The sequence below is a fragment of the Chroicocephalus ridibundus genome, chromosome 4 (assembly GCF_963924245.1).
Source record: "Chroicocephalus ridibundus chromosome 4, bChrRid1.1, whole genome shotgun sequence".
NCBI classification, from domain to species: domain Eukaryota; kingdom Metazoa; phylum Chordata; class Aves; order Charadriiformes; family Laridae; genus Chroicocephalus; species Chroicocephalus ridibundus.
In genome coordinates this window covers 5,433,937-5,453,402 of record NC_086287.1, presented here as the reverse complement: position 1 = coordinate 5,453,402, position 19,466 = coordinate 5,433,937, and the positions used below count along the sequence as shown (strand labels likewise).

The 19,466-nt window shown below is 42.5% G+C and overlaps 1 protein-coding gene across 5 annotated transcripts in view; it reads right to left on the bottom strand.

Moving 5' to 3' along the window:
- Positions 1–11,073, bottom strand: part of NELL1 (neural EGFL like 1) — a 293,137-nt gene extending 282,064 nt beyond the window's left edge. For 4 of the 5 annotated variants that reach the window (XM_063332728.1, XM_063332731.1, XM_063332732.1 and 1 more), the window contains exons 1-2: positions 10,845–11,073; positions 6,517–6,645 (exon numbers count right to left, since the gene is read on the bottom strand). In XM_063332728.1, coding sequence (XP_063188798.1) covers positions 6,517–6,645; positions 10,845–10,893 — 178 coding nt within the window. In that variant the 5' untranslated portion in view covers positions 10,894–11,073. The remainder of the gene's footprint in view (positions 1–6,516; positions 6,646–10,844) is intronic. The other variant, XM_063332729.1, reaches the window with a different exon arrangement.
- Between the last annotated feature and the right edge of the window lie 8,393 nt (positions 11,074–19,466).

Genomic DNA, 19,466 nt, shown 5'->3' with positions numbered 1-19,466 from the left:
AGATCTCCGTGGAAAGAGAAGGGAAATGGTCAAAATTTAGCACCAAGGAAGCAGCAACGCCAAAAATGTTACCTCATGATCAGGGCAAGAGGCTGACCCACACCTCAAACGTAGATACTATTTTTGCTTACACACACAAAGGCACAATTTTATGACATACAAAGGCCTAATTTTATGACATTTTTCCCTCCCGAGGTCCCAGAAATCCCCACAGGCAACGCAGAGTAAAACCCCAAATTAACCCCGCCCTTGTGGAAATCAGCACAGACCTGCATGACAGGGCACATAATGGGGGGGGAGAAAAACCCTCACTCCAGCCTTTTCAAAAAAGAAAAAAAGTTGAAGAGTTTGAGGAGGTTGCAGAGTTTCCATGACGATATACCTGTATGTGAGGTGCAGGGCCCTGCCTCTGTGAGGAGAGACAGGAGCTGCCCCAGGCCAGACAGGGCCGGTTCCAGCCAGTTCCAACCGCCCCACCTCACCTCAGGGCGCCTCGTCCTGGCTGCTGGCGCCTCAGGGAAACCATATGGCAAAAGGGCAAAAAAACCTCACCCAGCTGGAGGGAAGCAGCAAGCAAGCAGCTGCGAGCCCAGGTGGGCAGTATCTGTTAAAAAAAACCCAAAAAGTTCCTTTCCTTTCCAACAGCACACGGGGCATTGTCTGCTTTGCCGACCGTGCCAAGCATGTGGAGGAGCAGGACGCTGGCAGCCCGGGGAGACGTGCCCAGAGGCTCTGCACCACTGCTGTCCTGAAACCTCCCAGCATCCAAGACAGGGTATTCAGGTACCACTAGACATGGAAAAAGTACTAGAGCCACTCTCTTTTACAACACTGAAGGCAGCACACAGATTTCAAGCCACCCATGTTGTGCGCCTTCTTCCTAATTTTTCTGCTTCTGTAAGGTTTCTGCTCTGTAAAAACGACACTGCTTACACTTAATATTTGCTATAAACATACCAGGAGAGATCACACAGAAAGCAATGACTCTCATTGCATTATCTCGTGTAAAGAGGGACCGATGCCCTGAACTCTCAAATTAAAGTTTATCTCTCCTCCTCACTGCAGGCCTCCCTGCTGTCCACCCCCAGAAGAGTAATTGCATGTTTCCTCCTTGAACCGTTATCTGCTTCCTCTCATTCAGTCCCCGGCTCTTTTCTGCGCTCTGCAGCTCGCACACCTTGCTCCTTACGCTGGTATAACTGAGCTTTAACACTTGAAGTGGATTAAAACCTCAGCCATCGCACAAGGTCACCGAGAATCGGGTGAGAAGACGTTCACATGCTAACAAATGAAGGCAGCAGCCTACTCACCCAGCCTTTGAATTTACTGAGCACAGCTTGGTGCTGAGCTACTGCCCCACACACATAGCCAGGGCATAACAAGTGCGTCCCGAAGACTTTCCTAGCAGAAGCGCAGCTAACGTTCCTGATGTAAAGGGTATGTGCCCACTCTTGACAACAAAATCGAATCCCTTAGACTTTGTACTGCAAAAGCTGACTTTTAGGACCTGGACTCCTAGAGTGGGATCTGGAAACACCTCTACTCTCTAAGCGAGGGATTAGCAAGTCAAGGAGGAAGGTGTCTAAAAAAAAAAAAAAAACAAAAAAATCAGGATCCATAACATACTGAGAGGAAACACCAACAGAGAGGGATGTACCACATCTGGAAGCTCAAGTGAGTCTGGTGGGAGTCACCTCTACTCCCTTGGAACTGCAGCTTTGCTCTCTGTTTTGGCCTGAAGCAGCATGGCCCTTCTGTTTCAGGAACTCAACAAGATTCACTCTTTTCTCACAAAAAACATTGCTTTTCTCTGTGCTTTTAAATACATGTTCTTCTTTTACCTTTCCTGGTGAAGCCGCGACTGTACAGAAAAGAACTTGGCAGTCACCTGTACAAACTGGGAAGAAGGGGCATGACCAAGCTCTGTGTTGCAGGAGCCACAGGCCAGCTGTTTTTCTTATAAATCCAAATCCAGCAGTCATTTAATACAACTAAAGAAACGGTCAAGGAAGAAAGGACTACGTATAGCTACACTTTTAACACTACTCTGTGGTCTGAGTTACTGAGTGCTATACATAGTATACATAGTAAAAAGACCATTTCCAATTTAAAGACTAAATTGAAAAATACTGACAGATTGTTAGGAAAGGAAACAGCAAAGCGTTAATAAATTTCTTGGAGCAACTGCTTTACAAGTAAAGGCTTTAAGCCTCTGTTAGTTCAAAAGAGATGTTGAGAGAAGAATTAAGAAGAAATGCGCATAGCTGACAGGTTGTAAAAGGAATAAAATTTTACTTCCCCAACAAGCACTGAGCACAGGACAAAAGTCAGACTGGTTGAGGTAATCACGTAATGTAATAGCTAGGCTAAAAACTGGGCTCAGTCTACCTAGAAACAGGACAACCAGTTAAGCACCTCATCTTGCCTTATTTATAATGACAGCCTTTCCCTGCCACTGAACTCAAGATCCTGCTGAGGTTTCCACCTACAGGGTCAAAACAAGCCCTGCTTCCCTGCTATCCAAGACATAGAACAGGACTGAGCCCCACTAATCGAGCCACGGCTCAGTGTTTCTTAATGTGCTAAAATTTATACTGTAATCCTGTTCTAGGAATTTCAGTATCATTTTGTCATGTTTGTAAGATACTATTTACAGATGTCTTTCATGCAACGTTTGTAAGATGTTATTGTAATGCATTAGGTGGATGATTAATATTTTCAATATATTTCTTTGAGGTAGATTTCCCATGCACCCCCAGAACTGTTTCCTTGAATTCTTTGGAATCCTGGTTGGAGATAAGGAGATCTGGGATCAGACACCAGGATCCTGGGTGCCCCAGTTCCCCAAGAGCACTCTAGTAAAGGCTCTCCACTCCCCCTCCTTTGTCCCTTCATGCTAGAACAATCCACACAAAGCCTTTTTCCCCCCCTACTCTTGTTCATATAAATAAATAAAAGATAAATAATTAAGACACCATAATGCTAGGGATCTTAAGAGTTAGACTGCAGAATTGCAACTGAAAGTTAGATATCTACATTTCATCTAATTCACACTGGCAGCACTTACACTGCTGTTTGGATTCCCTCATCCACATTTCACAGAAAATGGAACTGAAACACACAAATAATGGAACTGATCAATCAAAAATCTATCCGAAATACTCTAATAATCGAAGTCCGTGCCCAACAGGACCCCTCAGATGACTATACTTAATCATAGGTTTCTACGTTTTTCTGAATTAGGAACAGATTTGCTTGCCCAAAGGCAACCCACATCTCTCAATTGCCACTTTGGTTCTATCATGCTGTCACACAATTTGCAATGGAGCCGAATTTGTTTCTTTGCCTGTAAAGCCGCTTCACTTGGAAATCTGAGTTTCAGCTGTTGCTGCCAATATTATTATAAAATCAGAATACTCCACTGGCTTCACTGAGGTTGTCTTGGACTGAAATTGCTAACTCTCCAGGGAAAAGAGTCTTTCTACGTTTTCTGTAGGATAAATCAAATCATGACATCACTCCCCAGAAACTTTGTAACAAACAGTATGTCACTTAAGGTAAGAGAACTAACATCACTGATCAAAAATCTAAGTAAAAATAGTATTATTCTTTCTTTTGTGCACGTCTTCCCATCATCGCCCTTCTTCCTTCCCCCCTTTTGCCTCTAAATGCAACTGAAAAAATGCCAGAAACTTACAGAGCTTTCGGTTTCAAAGAGTTTAATTCATAGAAAAAGAATCTTGCTTAGGAAAACAATCCATATTTTCACTACAGCGGTATACATAACTGTCTGGGTTGGGGAAGAATTACCATTTCTCTACCTCAAAGATGTAGACTTCCAGGGACACACCAAGAAACACTCTCGGTATCAACAGCTTTAATAATGCCATTTTAGAAAATACATCTTACAGGACAGAAAATGATCCACGGGGAACCTTTGTGTAAGCTCAGAGCCCTATTACGTTGCTGTAAGGACACTGCCAAAGGCAGCGGGCAAAACTGTCCCTATGAAAACCACACACCAAAGAACACACTGATAAACTCTTCTTCTCATTTACTAAACTAGGGAATCCTCAGTGGTCAAAGCACACGAGTAAAGAGGTCTTCTAATGGGACTCCATGCTCAGCAATCAGCCTGCCAGGTGAGGTCCTCCCCTGCCCAGAGCCAACACCGGACCAGCATGGCACCACAAGGCACAGCGTGCGTTAACTACTCACATATGGTAAGAACTAATCAAAGCAAAGCTTTGCTGAAATTACCACATCTTGGAGACTGGAATATGTGGTCCAAGAGGATACAGTAATTTTGAAATTAAGCACTAACTTCCAGTCTCCTCTCTCCCCCAGGGGGTGTCACGTTGGCTAGGTTTTTTTTGTGAATCTTTACGGAAAAAAGTATTATTTCTAACTTAAACATAGCAGTTGCCCATACGTTGCCCTGAGTTCTATATCAGTTTTACCGTACGGCAAGATAAAAATCAAAATTAAGTATCTCCTGGTTCCAGCCAAAGGACCTGGCACACCGCCAAACTGTGGCTGTAAAGTAAGTCACCTCTGTTAGTAAAAGGGAATTCATACAGCTGCCGACACACTGCTGACATTTAACAAATAACAGATATAAACAAGAAGGGAGGAAGCCAACAGCGTGGCTTCAGACTTCCATCCCGTCTGACAGCAGCAGCAAGAGACCCCTCACAGACCTCTCTCAGGATGGAGTAATAGACCAAAGGTCTTCAGTCTTCTCCCAGCCCAAGGGCTGATGAGCTTAACTGAAGAGAATAATTTTTCCCCAGCCATCTTCCAAGAAGTTTTAAACTAGAGGCGATATCCAAGCACAGAGCTATTCCTGTGTGCATAAGCAAGAAGAATTTCTGTTATGGGAATTAAAAAAAACTTTATTTACCTAACTACAGACTGAATCGTTTATTCACTTCGCACAGTGACTTTTTGTTCATTGCTTCCCATCTTCCAATTTATGTGCTCATGTGAATTTTACAAGTTCTACCATTTTTATACCAGTCTTCTCTAAGTTTGTAAACTACAGGTGGAGTCCTCCAAAGCAAAAACAACTGAATATCCATATCTTCACCATTAGCCTTTTAAAGCTACTTTCAGTATCAATGGTTTCAGTCGGTGTCCTGAAAAACATATCTCAGTCTTCTTCCCTGCAGCTCTGACCACCAGTCTGTGAAAACTCACCATGACAGTTCATCAGTGTGTTTCTGATTAGCTGCATGGAATAGCAATTGGAAATACCAAAGTATTTTAAGTCTGCCAGGCCATTGCAGTCCTTAGAGGAATGACCATACTTTAATATTGTTTGTCCGTAATACACAAACCTGGAGTCAGGTGTATCAGAAGAAAAACAACTGATATCTTTAAATGAATAAATTAGTGCCCTTCTTCTAGACATTAACCTGGGAATCAGTAAAAGTTATGCTATCACTGTATCATAAAACATTGGAAATATGACTAACAATCCTGAGAAGGCCTCCAGAAGTCTCCCGGCTCTGGCTTCTAAACTGGCCTTGGCCAGGTAAACTAAGATTATGGACCTGCTTCTTTTATTTCTTACAATAAAGTCAGTTAGCATTGCAGATCCAGAACTAAAGCTAGATGAGATCACAGCTGTTTGCCTCTAAAAACAGCTACAGAGGACAGATACCAAAATGACACTAACACGCACACTTCAGCACAGAGTAAAGCACAGTAAAGAAAAAACAAACATAGGAAGTCTCCACAATAAAAATGTTCCTAACTGTGCTTTAATGTGCATGCTAATGTCAATTGATGTCAATGTCTTTCTCGCCTAATTAGCATACTGTAGCAACTCAGTGCTTCCACCACATGGGACATTGTCTCTTAATCTGGATATTACTTCAGTCCATGGTAAAACCTGTTAATTCATCCAGAACTTCATTCGCTCAAAATACCAAAAAAGCCACCCCACAACATTTTAAAACACTTCATCTTAGAATATTGAAAGAAAAAAAAAAAAAAAAAATCACAATTCAAAGTGACCTATTCTGTACCTGGTGTTCAGTTTGGACAGTTAAACGCAATACTGCTCAATTTTCTCACTTTAACAGTTTTCACAAAGCTGATGAAAGACTTGCTACATGTTACTAACCAGTGTAAACACATTAAACGCGTTCTCATAGTTACATAGCTTCAGCTGTGTGTGTCCCTGCATGTCTACAGTCACAGAGAGACAGTACACAAGAATACAACTCAGTCCGTGCCTTGGAACCGCTTTGACATATTTAGTTAGAAATAAGTATTGGGGAGTGTTGAAAGCCTACACAAAAATACTTCCCTAAAGATCTCTAACCTCAACTACCTGACAGCGCACAAAAAAAAAAAATACAATATGTATTTCAGGAAATTAACAAGGACTATTTCCAAAAATTAAAAATAAAAGACAGCAACAGTTAAGTAAGACCACCGTTGCAGGAAATCAGTTAGGCATCAAAGCAGGCAGAAGCAAAATAAGAGAACTGAGGATGTTTGTCTTACCTTGGAATAAAAATGCTTTGCTGGCATTGTGTAGTCCTGACACTTGTGTTACGCCAAGGGTTGTATTCACAAGATCCAGTTCTGTGATGATATCAATTTGTAAGTCAGGATCCATTCCAAATCCTACAGCTGTTGGAGGCACAGAGAAAGAAACAGAGAGAAGGTCAGATCAATTTTTATTTCAAATCAAGCAATAAAAAAAAAAAAGAATGAAGAAGAATCTCTAGTGCAGATATTTGTAGTACCTTCACACTCACACTGTACACAGTAATTACTTGTAAGACAGTAACTCCACTGTGGGAAAGAGAAGGTATACTTTTCCAATTCTTTCAATTACACTATTTCCTTTCCACAGATTTTAATACACACAAGTTAAAAGATTCTAAAACAGATACATTAATCCTGTATCTTCATAAGGCTAAAGAGTAATAAATAAATAAAAGCATAACCACCTATACAAAAAGATGAAAGAGATTTACAGCATTCATCTATTGGCTACACGATTTCCAAGGAGACACAAGAACTGAAAATTCCTCTCACATTTCAAACCTAGCTGCGACTTGCAGATCAGGCCCCACAGTTCCTAGTCTAAATGTAATCTTTTTGCCCGACCGGAAAAAAATGAGATAAACGAGATATGGTAGCAGGGCAAAAGACGCCATCCAGTAATCCAAGAGCTCTGGGTGCCTCACAGAACTGTCTGATATTGCTTTGGAAGCGCACCTCCGTATTTCAGCACGGACGGTGCCTGTGAAGCGTGCCAAAGCCTACCTACAAACAGCAGACATCCATCCACCTGAACCACGGTAGCGCCTTCTGGTCTGCAGGAGCACCTACAGGAGACGCACAAATCTAAACCTAAAATTTAGAAATGGCTTATGCCCAGGAAAAGACTGAGCACTCCTTGAACCTGATGGGATTGACAGAAAAGACACACACTCAAGCAGTCTGAAATTGCTATGTTCAGAAGTTCAGGGCAACTTGGTGGTTATGGCACACCAAGTTCATTAAATACATCTCCTTTTTCTAGGGATGGGAAGAGGCCAGCCTGAACACGGTGTCTCTCCCAACATAAGAAGTGTGGCATGAGATCTGTGCTTGAGACATAGGTCAACTATCTCATGTGGGATCCAAGCACTTTCCTAATGAAGTTTTTCACTAACATCATTAGTAACGGCAACAGGCTCCAAGAATTAAATCCTGACGCAGCTGAAGTCAATGGTAAAAGTCCAACTGACTTCCGTAGAGCAAGGACATTACCTGTTAAGCACATCCAGATTGATTTCCACTGAGTGGACTTTACATTCAGGTCTAAATTGATTCATTTTTTATTCCAGGACTGTGCTTCTGGATCAGTTGAGCAGCAAATACTTTAGTTTGATTCTTTGAAAGGCTCTAAGAAATTACTGAGGTGTACAGAACGAACAAGTAGTTACGTATTCTACTCATAAATCATCTGTACCATGGCACTTTCTCCTTCCCTTTACTCAAGAATTAAAACTTGTTGGAATAGGTTAGATGTGCTAATGCAGAGGATACTACTGCACAAGGGGCAAAGTAGTAAAAAATATTGAAAAGACAGCTTTAGGGGGTGTCTAGTAACCTTACTCTACAAAGAAAATTAAGATCTAGAGGCACCGGCAGAACTGAAGCTCCAAGAGTGCTGACATGCAAGTGAAGACATACACAGTGCTTTTGTAAGGATGCGTGTGTAAGTACCCTTTTGTAGAAAATCAAAATTAGAGAATACGAAACCAGACAAACTTCTCCAAAGGTAAACATCCCAGATAATCAGCTACATCATCAGGCTTTTACTACTATCTTTGACTTCACTCACCCTAGACACTCAAGCACTGAATGACCACAACTGACGCTGTGCACACTGACGGACCAACTGATCAACAGGAGAGAACTTATTTACATATCGGTTCCCAACCTACAGCAACTCTTCAGTGAAAGGGCTGCAGCCTACAAACTCCAGGCACAAACACACATATATATATGCAGGGAGCAGCCTTTCGGGGGGGGGGGGGGGGGGGAACAAAACAACAACAAACAAAAAATACCCAAACAAACAAAAATTTAAAAAACATAAAAGCAAAGGTTGTTTTAGAAGAAAAACAGGAGGACTTGTTATTTCTTCTAAGGTTTTCATTCAGAATAAAAGCAGTACACTGTAAATCATGTGAACTTATCTATTAGGAAAGACAGCATCTGCTGTCCATGCCAAAAACAGAGTATGCTGTTCCTCATTTGAAAGGGGTTGGATCTATTCAGATCAGCGAAAACCTACTAATATGAAGGGAGGTCGAGCAGGGACTAAAACTCGCTCAATGGAAAGGACAAACTACGTCCAGTAAGACAAACCTTGACCCCATTAAAGTCAGTGAAAGCTCTGCCACAGACATCAACAGGGTGAGGACAGAAACCGCATCTAGCAAGTATAGGCACTCCCATAAATCACAGTAGCTCCACTGCTCTATTAAAGCTGTTTATTCCAGCCTGAATACCCGAGGCTCAACAAGTATAGATCACTGTAGCTCCACAGGCTTCGATTTACGCCAGTGAAGGATCATGTGTGACAACTTCAGTGTGCCCCCTTCCAGCTTTTAAAACGCTTTCAAAAACAGAGACTATTTCTAATGTCACAGCAGCTATTTAGCAAGAGCCTACACTGCTTTAAATACCTAGCTCTTCAAACTGCAGCAGGCACTCAAAAGCCTAGTTAATAATTAATAAACAACAAATCAGCAGCTTCAGTATGATAACCAAGTCTCCTTTTCCCCTGTGGTCTCCCACAGTCTATCAGAAAAATACCACAGGCATATCAAACACATTTGCATCTAGTATTTTATGCCGCCTGTCTTCAGTGGAACAAGAAGCTGGAAATACCGTTTCTTTCTGAAGTAAAAATTAACCATCAACCCGTCCGCTCTCACTGGAGAACTGTGCAAAGCTTGTGCCCGATCCTGACTGATGTTGCTTTCAATTCCTATTTAAAGTAATTGGGCCATTCCCCTTAAATCAGGGGCTTACACAAGCAAAACTCCAAATGATTCAGTCAGGTGGGCGGGAATAGAAATCATTTCAGGATTTGGCCCAATGTGAACTGAAGGCACTACAGTAGATTAGAGGATTAAGCCATATAATTATGAATGATGTCACTAGGAAATTCCTAAAAGAAATTAATTCTGCCTTACAGCTCCGACAGCTTGTATTCTCTGCTTGCACCTGTATCACTTACACCCAAGCACCAGCAATCATGCCACGCTCCATCTAGCTAATGTCCAGCCATGCAACATATGCAACACATTTAAAATTTTCTCGTGTGTGACGTGCTATTTGGGAATGGTAAAACTTCAAGTGAAAGCACACTCCACACAATCAACTCATTTCCACGTACCCATGTGCAATCATTCAAACGGTCAAGCGTAGGGTCTAGGAGAGGCATTTTGCTCTGTCCTCTCACAGCTTTAGCGGCAATTGTTGCACACAAAGAACTTTCTGAGTGGCTTCACAATTCCAAGTAGTGGAGTTTCGAGTCCTACTGACCATTTCAAATGCCCGTGTGCGCTATTAGGTGGTAACACCACTACCAAAAGGACAGGCGGTATTTTCGTCCAACTTCTTTATGTCATGCCTTTCCAGATCTCTGGATTTTGATCAGGTAATAATTATCACGAAAATAATTATCATTTTAAAACACGGATTCCCTTGCACTTGTGATAATCATGCTGGGTAATTTCCTTGAGAACAGCTACAAGCACTAGGGAGAAACGTCCCCCTCGTGGGCTCCAAGCGAAGAAGAGCGGTACCCGGGGCAAGGGGAAAGAGAACAAAGCCTCCACAAGGCACAAGAAACGGCACTTCGGTCGCGACACGCTGGAGGAATCACGTAGCGGGCACAGCACCGGCAGGAATAACGCACCTGCGACCCACCTCCCGCCTGTATCGCGGCTTCTCCCGGCTCCGCTTCCGCGGGCAGCACCGCCCGCCCAGACCCACGGCGCGGCCGGCCCCGCACGCCGCTCTCGGAAAACTTTCCCTCGCCTACACCACGGCACCACGGAGCGGCTCCCCGCTAGGGACAAGCCGGGCTGCGCCCTGCAGAGACCCGCGCCCCGCTCCGCGAGGGACGCCCGGCCCCGCCGCGGCGGCAGCCGGCAGAACCGGGGCCGCTCCCGCTCTCCGCCGCGGGGACAACCCGCCGCCCCGCAAACTTTCCACCCGCCGCCAGCGCACACCCGGGCGGCGGCCCCAGCCCTCGGCCCTTCTCCCCGGGGAGGAGACGAGGGGCGGACACCGGCCCCGCAGCCCCGGACCCTCACCTGCCCCGGCGGCGGCCGCACACGCCCAGAGGAGCAGGAGGAGACCCATCGGCGCGGCGCGGGCGGCGGCGCCCGCCTCCCCTCCCGGCAGCTGCTGCGGAGCCGCGCCGGAGCCCAGCGGAGCCGAGCGCAGCCTCCGACGCGCCGAGCGGCTCCGGCACTCGGCGGCGGCGGCTCCGCCCGCTGCCCAGGCGCGGCCCCGACGCCCCCGCAGCGGGGGCTCCCCGCCCGCCCCCCGCCGTGACGCGCGGCCCCCCCCGGGCCTCGCCAGCGCCGCCGCCCGGCCACGGCCACGCCGCGGAGCCCCCCTATAAACGGTTGGCGCGGGGAGCGGAGGCTGGAGGAGCGGACCTGGTTCTTCCCCCGCCCCCCCCCCCCCCCCAAAGATGAATCCCCCTACGAAGGGTCCTCGTAGCCCCGGGTGGGTGCGAGGTGCGGCCACGGAGCTCTGCCGGGGGCTGCGTGCAGCTTCCCCACCCCCGCCTCCCTGTCGGCATAAAAATAGTAAGCATCGACCCTTATTAACTATTTAGTCTTAGCAATAATTTATGCCTGGTATGAATAAACAAAAAGAAGTTCGGAGATATAATACGGAAATCTATACCATTCCTCAGGCTTCTTGCATGTCCTTCCTCAAGTCACTTAACTGCTCTTTCATGCCTCTAAAGTGTAAAAGGGAGGTAAAGACTCACAAATACTTGTGAGTCATCTGAGAACCTGCTCAGATGGCTGTTTTAAAAACCTGTCTTCAAATATTTCTTACTTCCAGCCTTTAATTTGACCCAATCCCTGGCAAGAAACAGACCACCCCATGCATCCATTATATGCAATGACTCTTCCCCCCTAGAACACCTGATTTAAATTTGAAGTAGAGATTCTAGGCCCCAGATTAAGTTCCCATCCCACTGAACAGGAGCAGAGTGAGATTTCCAGCTGATCTACATGTGCCCCTGTTCAAATCAAGCCATTTCAGCTGAAAAGCCAGGATCGTCCTCTCATCACATTGGGGTTTGGTTCTGCACCACGCAAATTCCAGCCATCTTAAAAGTAAAGTAATTAATTGGCTGTACCTTTGGATTAAGTTAGGATGACATCAAAAAAATCATGCCATTTTAGGGGGCAGTTGCATTTGCACACCTTTACATTATCAAGAGCAAAGAGTATGACTTGGTTGCCTAATTACTTCATTAGTAAGAGCTCTGAAAACAGCTGTTCCTGGCTGCAAGCAAGGTAATGCACTCCAGGAAATCTCTGGGGTGGTCATTCCAAAAGCATCTCAGTAATTTATCTCCAGTGTATCAGAAGAGCTTTTGCGCAAATATAACTTTGTATCTTCTTACTTTTATTTAGGGTGCTGTGTTATTAGCACCACTCTTACCCATGGGGCATAGGGAGAAGTATAAACATGGTATGTAATATATGTGTGTATACATAGATATATATTCATAGCAACAAGAAAAAGAGGCAATGGCACCTCAGCACGTGAAGACACGCCCTTCTATCCCCAATCCTGATAAAATTATTTTTCTCCATAGTATTTACTCTCTGATTTAAGAAGAGATTTGTTTATGTGAAATAGGTCTATGCATCCGATTCATATTAGCTTAGCTATGTTTGTGCTTATCTGGTAGTAAAACCAGGGTCTATCTACACACAAAACTGAATCCAATTCAACTCAAGTTTTCCATTTTCCACTTGGTGCAGAGTCTTTAGTGGCTATACAATTTAAACTGGTCATAGATAGAGTCTTAAACAGACCTGTTATTAGCTTAACCTAAATTTGGATTAAATGCTATTTTAAAAAACTTACTTTGGGTACACACAAAAATTTGCACTGAGCTAGCGGCTCTACAGCACAGCTTCAAACACATCTTGAATAATCTCATGGGTGAAGAATGCCCTCATCATTCCTGACTTCTTATTCTGTTGATCAGGAACATCCAGAGAGCCCACAGGTACTGCAAAAAGTAACACAAGCAACTTGGTAGGAAGCTCTCTGAACAGAGCTGCTCCCACAGAGGTGGGACTTCCTATAGTCCAGCTCCGTGCCCCAGTGATCACACACTGGGAGAGCATTAGTAATTTTACAAGCATTTTCAGCTGTTCATATTGCAAAAGGAGAGGGCAGGTGGATGGAAAGCAAAAAATCCCATTCTCCCAGCCAACACTATTCTTACACCTTCCCTAATGGCAACAAATCATCTTCCTTAATCTCCAAAAAATCTAATATTCTGATATGATCTTATTGGAAGTCTAAATAGCTGAAAGGCGTGACATTCAGATAAGAATAAAAACTGCGTTCCTGAACATTCTTCGCAATTAAAAAAAAAGTAAAATTTGATGGCACTTTTGCAAGAGTAGAGTAAAGCGTTAGTCCTGGCAAGCTAGTTGGATTTCAGCTCAGATAATATTCCTGTCAAAGGTTGTTCTTGCACTCTCAGTTGGACCTTGAATGCTTCTTGATTTCTGACCCAAATTATTGTGATGGTGCCAACTGTGTGGTGTTAAACTGTTAGTCCTGTCAGCCACAAAGCTTGTGGCACTTTGTCGTTTGACGAAGTGTTTTTGACTAGGCCCAGTATCTCTCGGAGCAGTTGTAAGGTTTTTTGCCTTGAAGAAAAGCAATTAAAAGTGCTAAGTATTACTTTAAGAGTAGCTGAATGTGTGGATTCCGTTGCCAGATGAAAAAAAAACAAAACAAAACACTTTGTAGCTCATGGGATAGAAAATCTCAGTTCCCAAATAAGGCTCCCATCCCCAGAAAGCCTGGCTCGAACGGTAGACTTGCAATCCATACGGGCAAAGTTTACTTTGCAGCCAGTAGGGGGCAAGAATTAACAGCACTTACACCTAAATATTAAGAAAAAGAGTAGATGTAAAGGGGGGGGGGAGAGGGGGAATACCGTATGCCATACCCGTCCTACCAACTGATAAATAGTTGTAAAGGACTAGATAATCAGTCCAAGAGGCTGAAAGTATCCATGTTAAGGTTTATAATTACATAAATAACTGACAAATGTACCAGAATGAGGCCTTACAATGATAAATCATTTGTCTACTTCTGTACTCATGGAGCAATACCTACTGCTTTTTTTTATTATTATTCCCAAACATAGAGTTAGCTAATGTTTGAAGACCTCAAAATCCAAATTAAACTTTACAACTGATTAATCTGTTAGGTTGGTATAAGATGTGCCCTTCAGTCTCCACCCTGGCCATAGGAATTTCAGTACCCAGAAGAGTAAAATTATTTCAAACTAAATGCACCTGCCAGCACTGCAAGGGAAGATGTGCCCATTTTATAGTCGTTTAAGTGACATACATTGGTTTAAAGCATGGCCTGGGTGAATCCATACCCCCAAGTTCAAAGGACATGGATTCTTATCTGTTCCCATGAGTTTAAAGATTTAAAGCAGTAGTGCCTAATGATGACAGCAACAGACTGTCTCTTACTCCCAAAAATCAATGTGTTGTATCATTGACTCACATTGGTTGACTGGAGATTTGACAAATTCCATGTGCCTCAGTTTTTCCTCCTGAAAAGGGGACTAATTGCACTTACCTGCCTCTGAGGATTCTTACGATGCTCGCTGGTGACTTCAGACTTCTCCAAGATGAAACTGCCTTATAGGTGCAAAGAATTACCATAGTCTTCCATCATCAGGTCCTGCCATTGCCTTCAGCTGCACATACCATACATATCTCGGAGAAACGCAAGTTCACAGACAGCACAAAGTATCTTTTTTTTTTTTTCGTGCGGGGCTGGGGTGGGAGGTGGGGGGAGGAAACTGATTACCAGAACTGCTGAAACAGTCCTGCCACATAGCTATTGAACTGTCTTCAGGATTAGGCCCTTGCCTAGATCCCTGCCACGCTCTTGGCGCCATGCTAGCGTCTCCTATGTGCCACCACATTTGATGCCACATTGTGATCAGACATTGTACTTCTGCTCTCGTATTTGGGGAAAGCTTGTCAAAGGCTCATGTGCCAGCAGCAAAACAGGCTGTATCAGTACCACTTCCATCGCAGGCTGCTGGGAAGGATAGAACCTGCTTTACCGCATCGGTGGTGTGGCACATTGCCCTCACCACACTGCAGGAATTCAGCTTTAAATGAAAGGTACAATAACATCCAGAACGGTGTCCTTACACTTTCCTTCCCTTACACCTCTCATTTGCATCTCCAGCAGATATGAACCTCTATTGTTTTTAACAGTTCAACAACCTTTGGGATGACTGAATTGGTAGGATAAGAAGGATTTAAGCAAATCCAGTTGGTTCCCTAATAAGCAATCAATTATTCCACAAGCTACAGAGCACTCAAATAGTTAAGAATCCAAACATTTAATTGATACTTGCTTCTGCAGCTGTGCAATATCTCTGTTTCCCAAGAGGGCTGTTTCCAGTTGCTGCTCAAGGTTTCTAACAATCAAATGGATCAATTCTGCAGATACCTTAAGGCTGCGTGTTAAGTAAGAATGATGTTTGTGGTGTGTGTGGGGTGGGGAAGGAGGCGGCGGAGAAAGAGACATTTCATTCACCAGAAAAATGCTGACGTATTTTCTGTTTTAAACACTGGACATTTATTTAGAGTCTTTAGAGCCCATACATTATGGAATAATTTTAATTTATCACATCCAAATATAATAGGCAAATATATAATACAATAAATTGCATTTGTACACATAAATACAAAATTTGAGGTAGGGCCTCAAGAATAATGAGTTCTTAAATTAATAACATACAGCATTATAATATGCACTGCATGAGATATATATGATGCATCCTTTGTAACATAATATATCTTCTCCACGTATAGCTAATGAAAAAATTATAATGACCTGGTTAGGGTACAAATCTTTATCCATAGGCAGCAGTACCCCATAGAATGCCTGTAAATATATATATATATATTTATATATGACATTACGCAAGTAATTAAGATTTAACCCATCAGCGATGGGTCCATAATAAAGTGCCATAGGACACAGGGCGCAAATTCTCAGCTGGTGTAAATTGTCACAGCTCCAAACAAAGCTGTAGCAATTTATACCAGCTAAGCATCTACCTTACAAGGTAATACTACGTAATATAAATGACAGATAACAACATGTTTTAGTCGATCAATAGATTTCCTAACAATGGAAGGTAGCTATAAGGCAAATGGTTACCTGAAGATGTATTTAAACATTATGGGCAAATAATAATATTGCAAACAATAAGGTCCAGCCTGGTTCTCACATTATGTTAAACCCATCAGGAAAACCTTCTCTCTTTGGCAATAGGCTGCCTGAGGGTGACAAAGGCAGAAACCCCAAATACCCGTACCCTACCCCCCCGAGTCATCAACCTGAGTCCCTCCGGAATATCAAGCTCTGACCATTTTACAGATATTTTACGTGCACACCATTTAAGTACAAACTAAGAAACGAGTGTCTCTTACAGTGTTAATAGCAGAAGGGAGACACTTTCTGGGATGCCACTTGCCGAAGCTCTGCAGCCTGCAACCCACAATCCCTACAAGCCTGTCTTTGATTGCAAGAAAAAGTGGAGCTGCAGAATAAGAAACCAATAGGAAACCATAAATAAAGGATAATGCCATAAATAAGCAATTGCTTTAACACAGGCAACAAGAAATCGTATTATCCATACAACTCTGCATATACTCAAAAAGACCAAAGATATTTAAAATAAATCAGGCATTGGGATTTCATGGTAAGAGATAGCCACACAGTGTATCGGAGGCAATGATCTTCAATGCTGAGGCACATCTAATGCGGTCAGTGGAACAGAACCTAATCGAAAGACTACTTTGACCCAATTGAAACATCACAAAAAGACAATCCAAGTCTTTTTCAATTAACGGTCATTTTGTTAAACCCTTCTTTTGGAAACAAAGTGCTGCCATGTCTAGCTGAAACACAGGTTTGGAATATTGAATATTAAAAACACTAGGAAGACCCAAAGAATTTGAAGATGGCAAGCATTTGCATTAAGAATAATCTTTAATGCATACAATAATGCATCTCAGCTCATCCAGAAATTCAATTTCATTTCAAAGAAAAAAATATGCAACATAAGTAATTTCACCAAATTTGAACATTTTTTACTCACAAGATAGATAGATCTGCAAGTACGTACATCACATTTTTACTAATATGGCTTTTTCCCCTCCTTTTTTTTTTTTTTTAAAGATCTTTACTGGTATTTAATTAGTTACTAAATTTATTTTTAGAAAATTATCAAAGTACATGCAAACTTTTCCTAGAACATGGTAAATGAAGTGCATTCCCAAACTTCAAGGTTACTTCTCATTTAAAGAAGACACTGCTGGTTAATTTAATCTCAACATTCAGATTTGGCAAGTAAAATACTTTAAAAAAGCCTAATGCGAAAAAAAAATCTGCTTTTAACATACAGTGAAAACATCATGTCTTCTGTGATTTCTGTATTCATTTCTCCCCCCTCTCCAAATGTTTGTGCAAGCCTAGTAATAGAGGTCAAAGCTGAAGACAAATATCAGCTAGAACAAAATCGCTATCATCTGTGTTCAGAGTTTCAAAGTCAAGCCTAATCCTGTGCTAATGACTTAGCAGGCACAGGAACAACATCTAAATTAAAAGCAAGCAGATTAATTACATAAATCATGGAAAGCAATTCAATTTTTCATATGCATTCTGGTTTGGTAATCCCAGCCAAAGGAAAGGTATCATACCTAGCAGTACTCCTTCAAACGACACCTCTTTTATACTTAAGGTAGACAGCAACTGACATCCTTACACCGAGGTAATTTTATTGCAATTAGTTAATCCCAGTTCCAATGCATGTCCTGAGACAAGTTAGTAAGTGAAAGGATTCAGAAAACTGTTAAGCGATTGAGTGTGTTTTCTTTTTTTTTAAAAAAGAGGAACAAACCTATGGATTTAGTTGTTTTGTTAATCACAATAGTAGTGAAAAGAAACTAGCCTGGACTCCAGAAATAAAACCCAGATGCTAGGTAATATTGGTAAAGAGAGGCCTGAAGCTATTTATCCTGATAAAAATACATAATTCTCACTAGAGGTGCTGACTTAGGTTCCTTTCTTCACCCAGAGAAGGCCCCTCAGCCCCACGCAGACGTGAGGACCAACTTTCCTCTCATCTTTATGGACCTTCATTACGTCAAACAGCACGTGGCTTCTCGAACCTGCCTCTGCCAGGAAAATAAAAGCCAGAAGTAAGAATAGCAACCCCCTGATTAAAATAGCAGGCAAAGCTGGAACCAGGGGGCACAGCTTTAAGGCAGAGAAGCTCACAGAAGGGTCCCGGTCTGGCCACCGAGCGAGACGAGAACTGGCAGAGGTGGCGGAGTGGACATGCAGGGGCCAGCACAAAATGGTGCAAAATCTGCCCTCGCTTCGCTCAGTGACAACCCCTGATGGCGCTTCGCTTGTCCTGCATGAGGATTAAAGGTCTCCAGCAGTGCCTAGAACTGGCAACACTAATTGCCCCGTGAAAGAGGAAGTTCAGCAAAATGATTAATATATTTAATATACATATATATATACACACACACAGAGAAAATAAGTTAGTTTGTGGAAGTGTTACATTAAGGTTTAGATTTTGTTTTCTTCGACGGGATGGAACAACACGTCTGCTGATCTACGGACACACATTAACTGAAGATTTACCTGAGACCCTGTAATATGAAGACAGACAGACAAAAGAACGGGGTAGAAACAGTCCCCTGAAAGGAAAGAACATTTACTGGCTACTACAGTAGTGTGTGTGGGCAAGGAAAAAATAGGCTACACTACTCTAAGCTCACCATCTCTACACTGATTGATAAGATATTTATAGGGACATAAAACATCACTAGTACACACTACATGAACACTGATCACTGTTAAAAAATATCATATTTGTATGTATAGGATATAACAAGATTGTAAAGGTTACAGTTTTGCCAATTCTTGAAGATATATTTTTCTCCCTCATTCTAGTGCATTTACAGTAAATTGGGCTAATTTTATATTCAGATAAATAAATGTACTCTTAAAAAGCGCTATTGTTACTCTGCCCAATAGGTAACAAAATTATTTAAGTCTAACATTCCTATCACCACTTATATCTGATTCCTAAAATGTAATGATTTAGAACGTCCTATTGCTATGCAATGTCGTAACGGCCACCTACTAAATTGTCCTCTCCCCCCAACCCTCACATTTTGCATATCTAATGTTGCATCCGTGTGCATGACTGCAGTGGTTAAGTGCTGGGGGTTTTTGGTTTATTTAATGAAAATGTTTTAAATGGAAAAAAAAAAAAAACCCAACTATGTACATTTCAGAGAGAATACTGCTTTGAAGAATTTACGTGCTATATATATAATATATAGACAAGTGGGGTTCTGCTATTTCCCCATTAGTTGAAAGAGAAGAATACATCATCTAAAGGTTATATAAAGATGTTACAGGAGAATTAATGGGGAGTCACAAAGTTGAACAGCACATCTAACTTCTAATAACTGTTGTCAGGTGGTAACTAGACTACACTTACCACTGTAAGAATACAAAGTTAGGCACAAATTATATGATGGCTTCTTGAGGAGATACTGTAAACAAAAGCAGAGAAACAAGGAAAA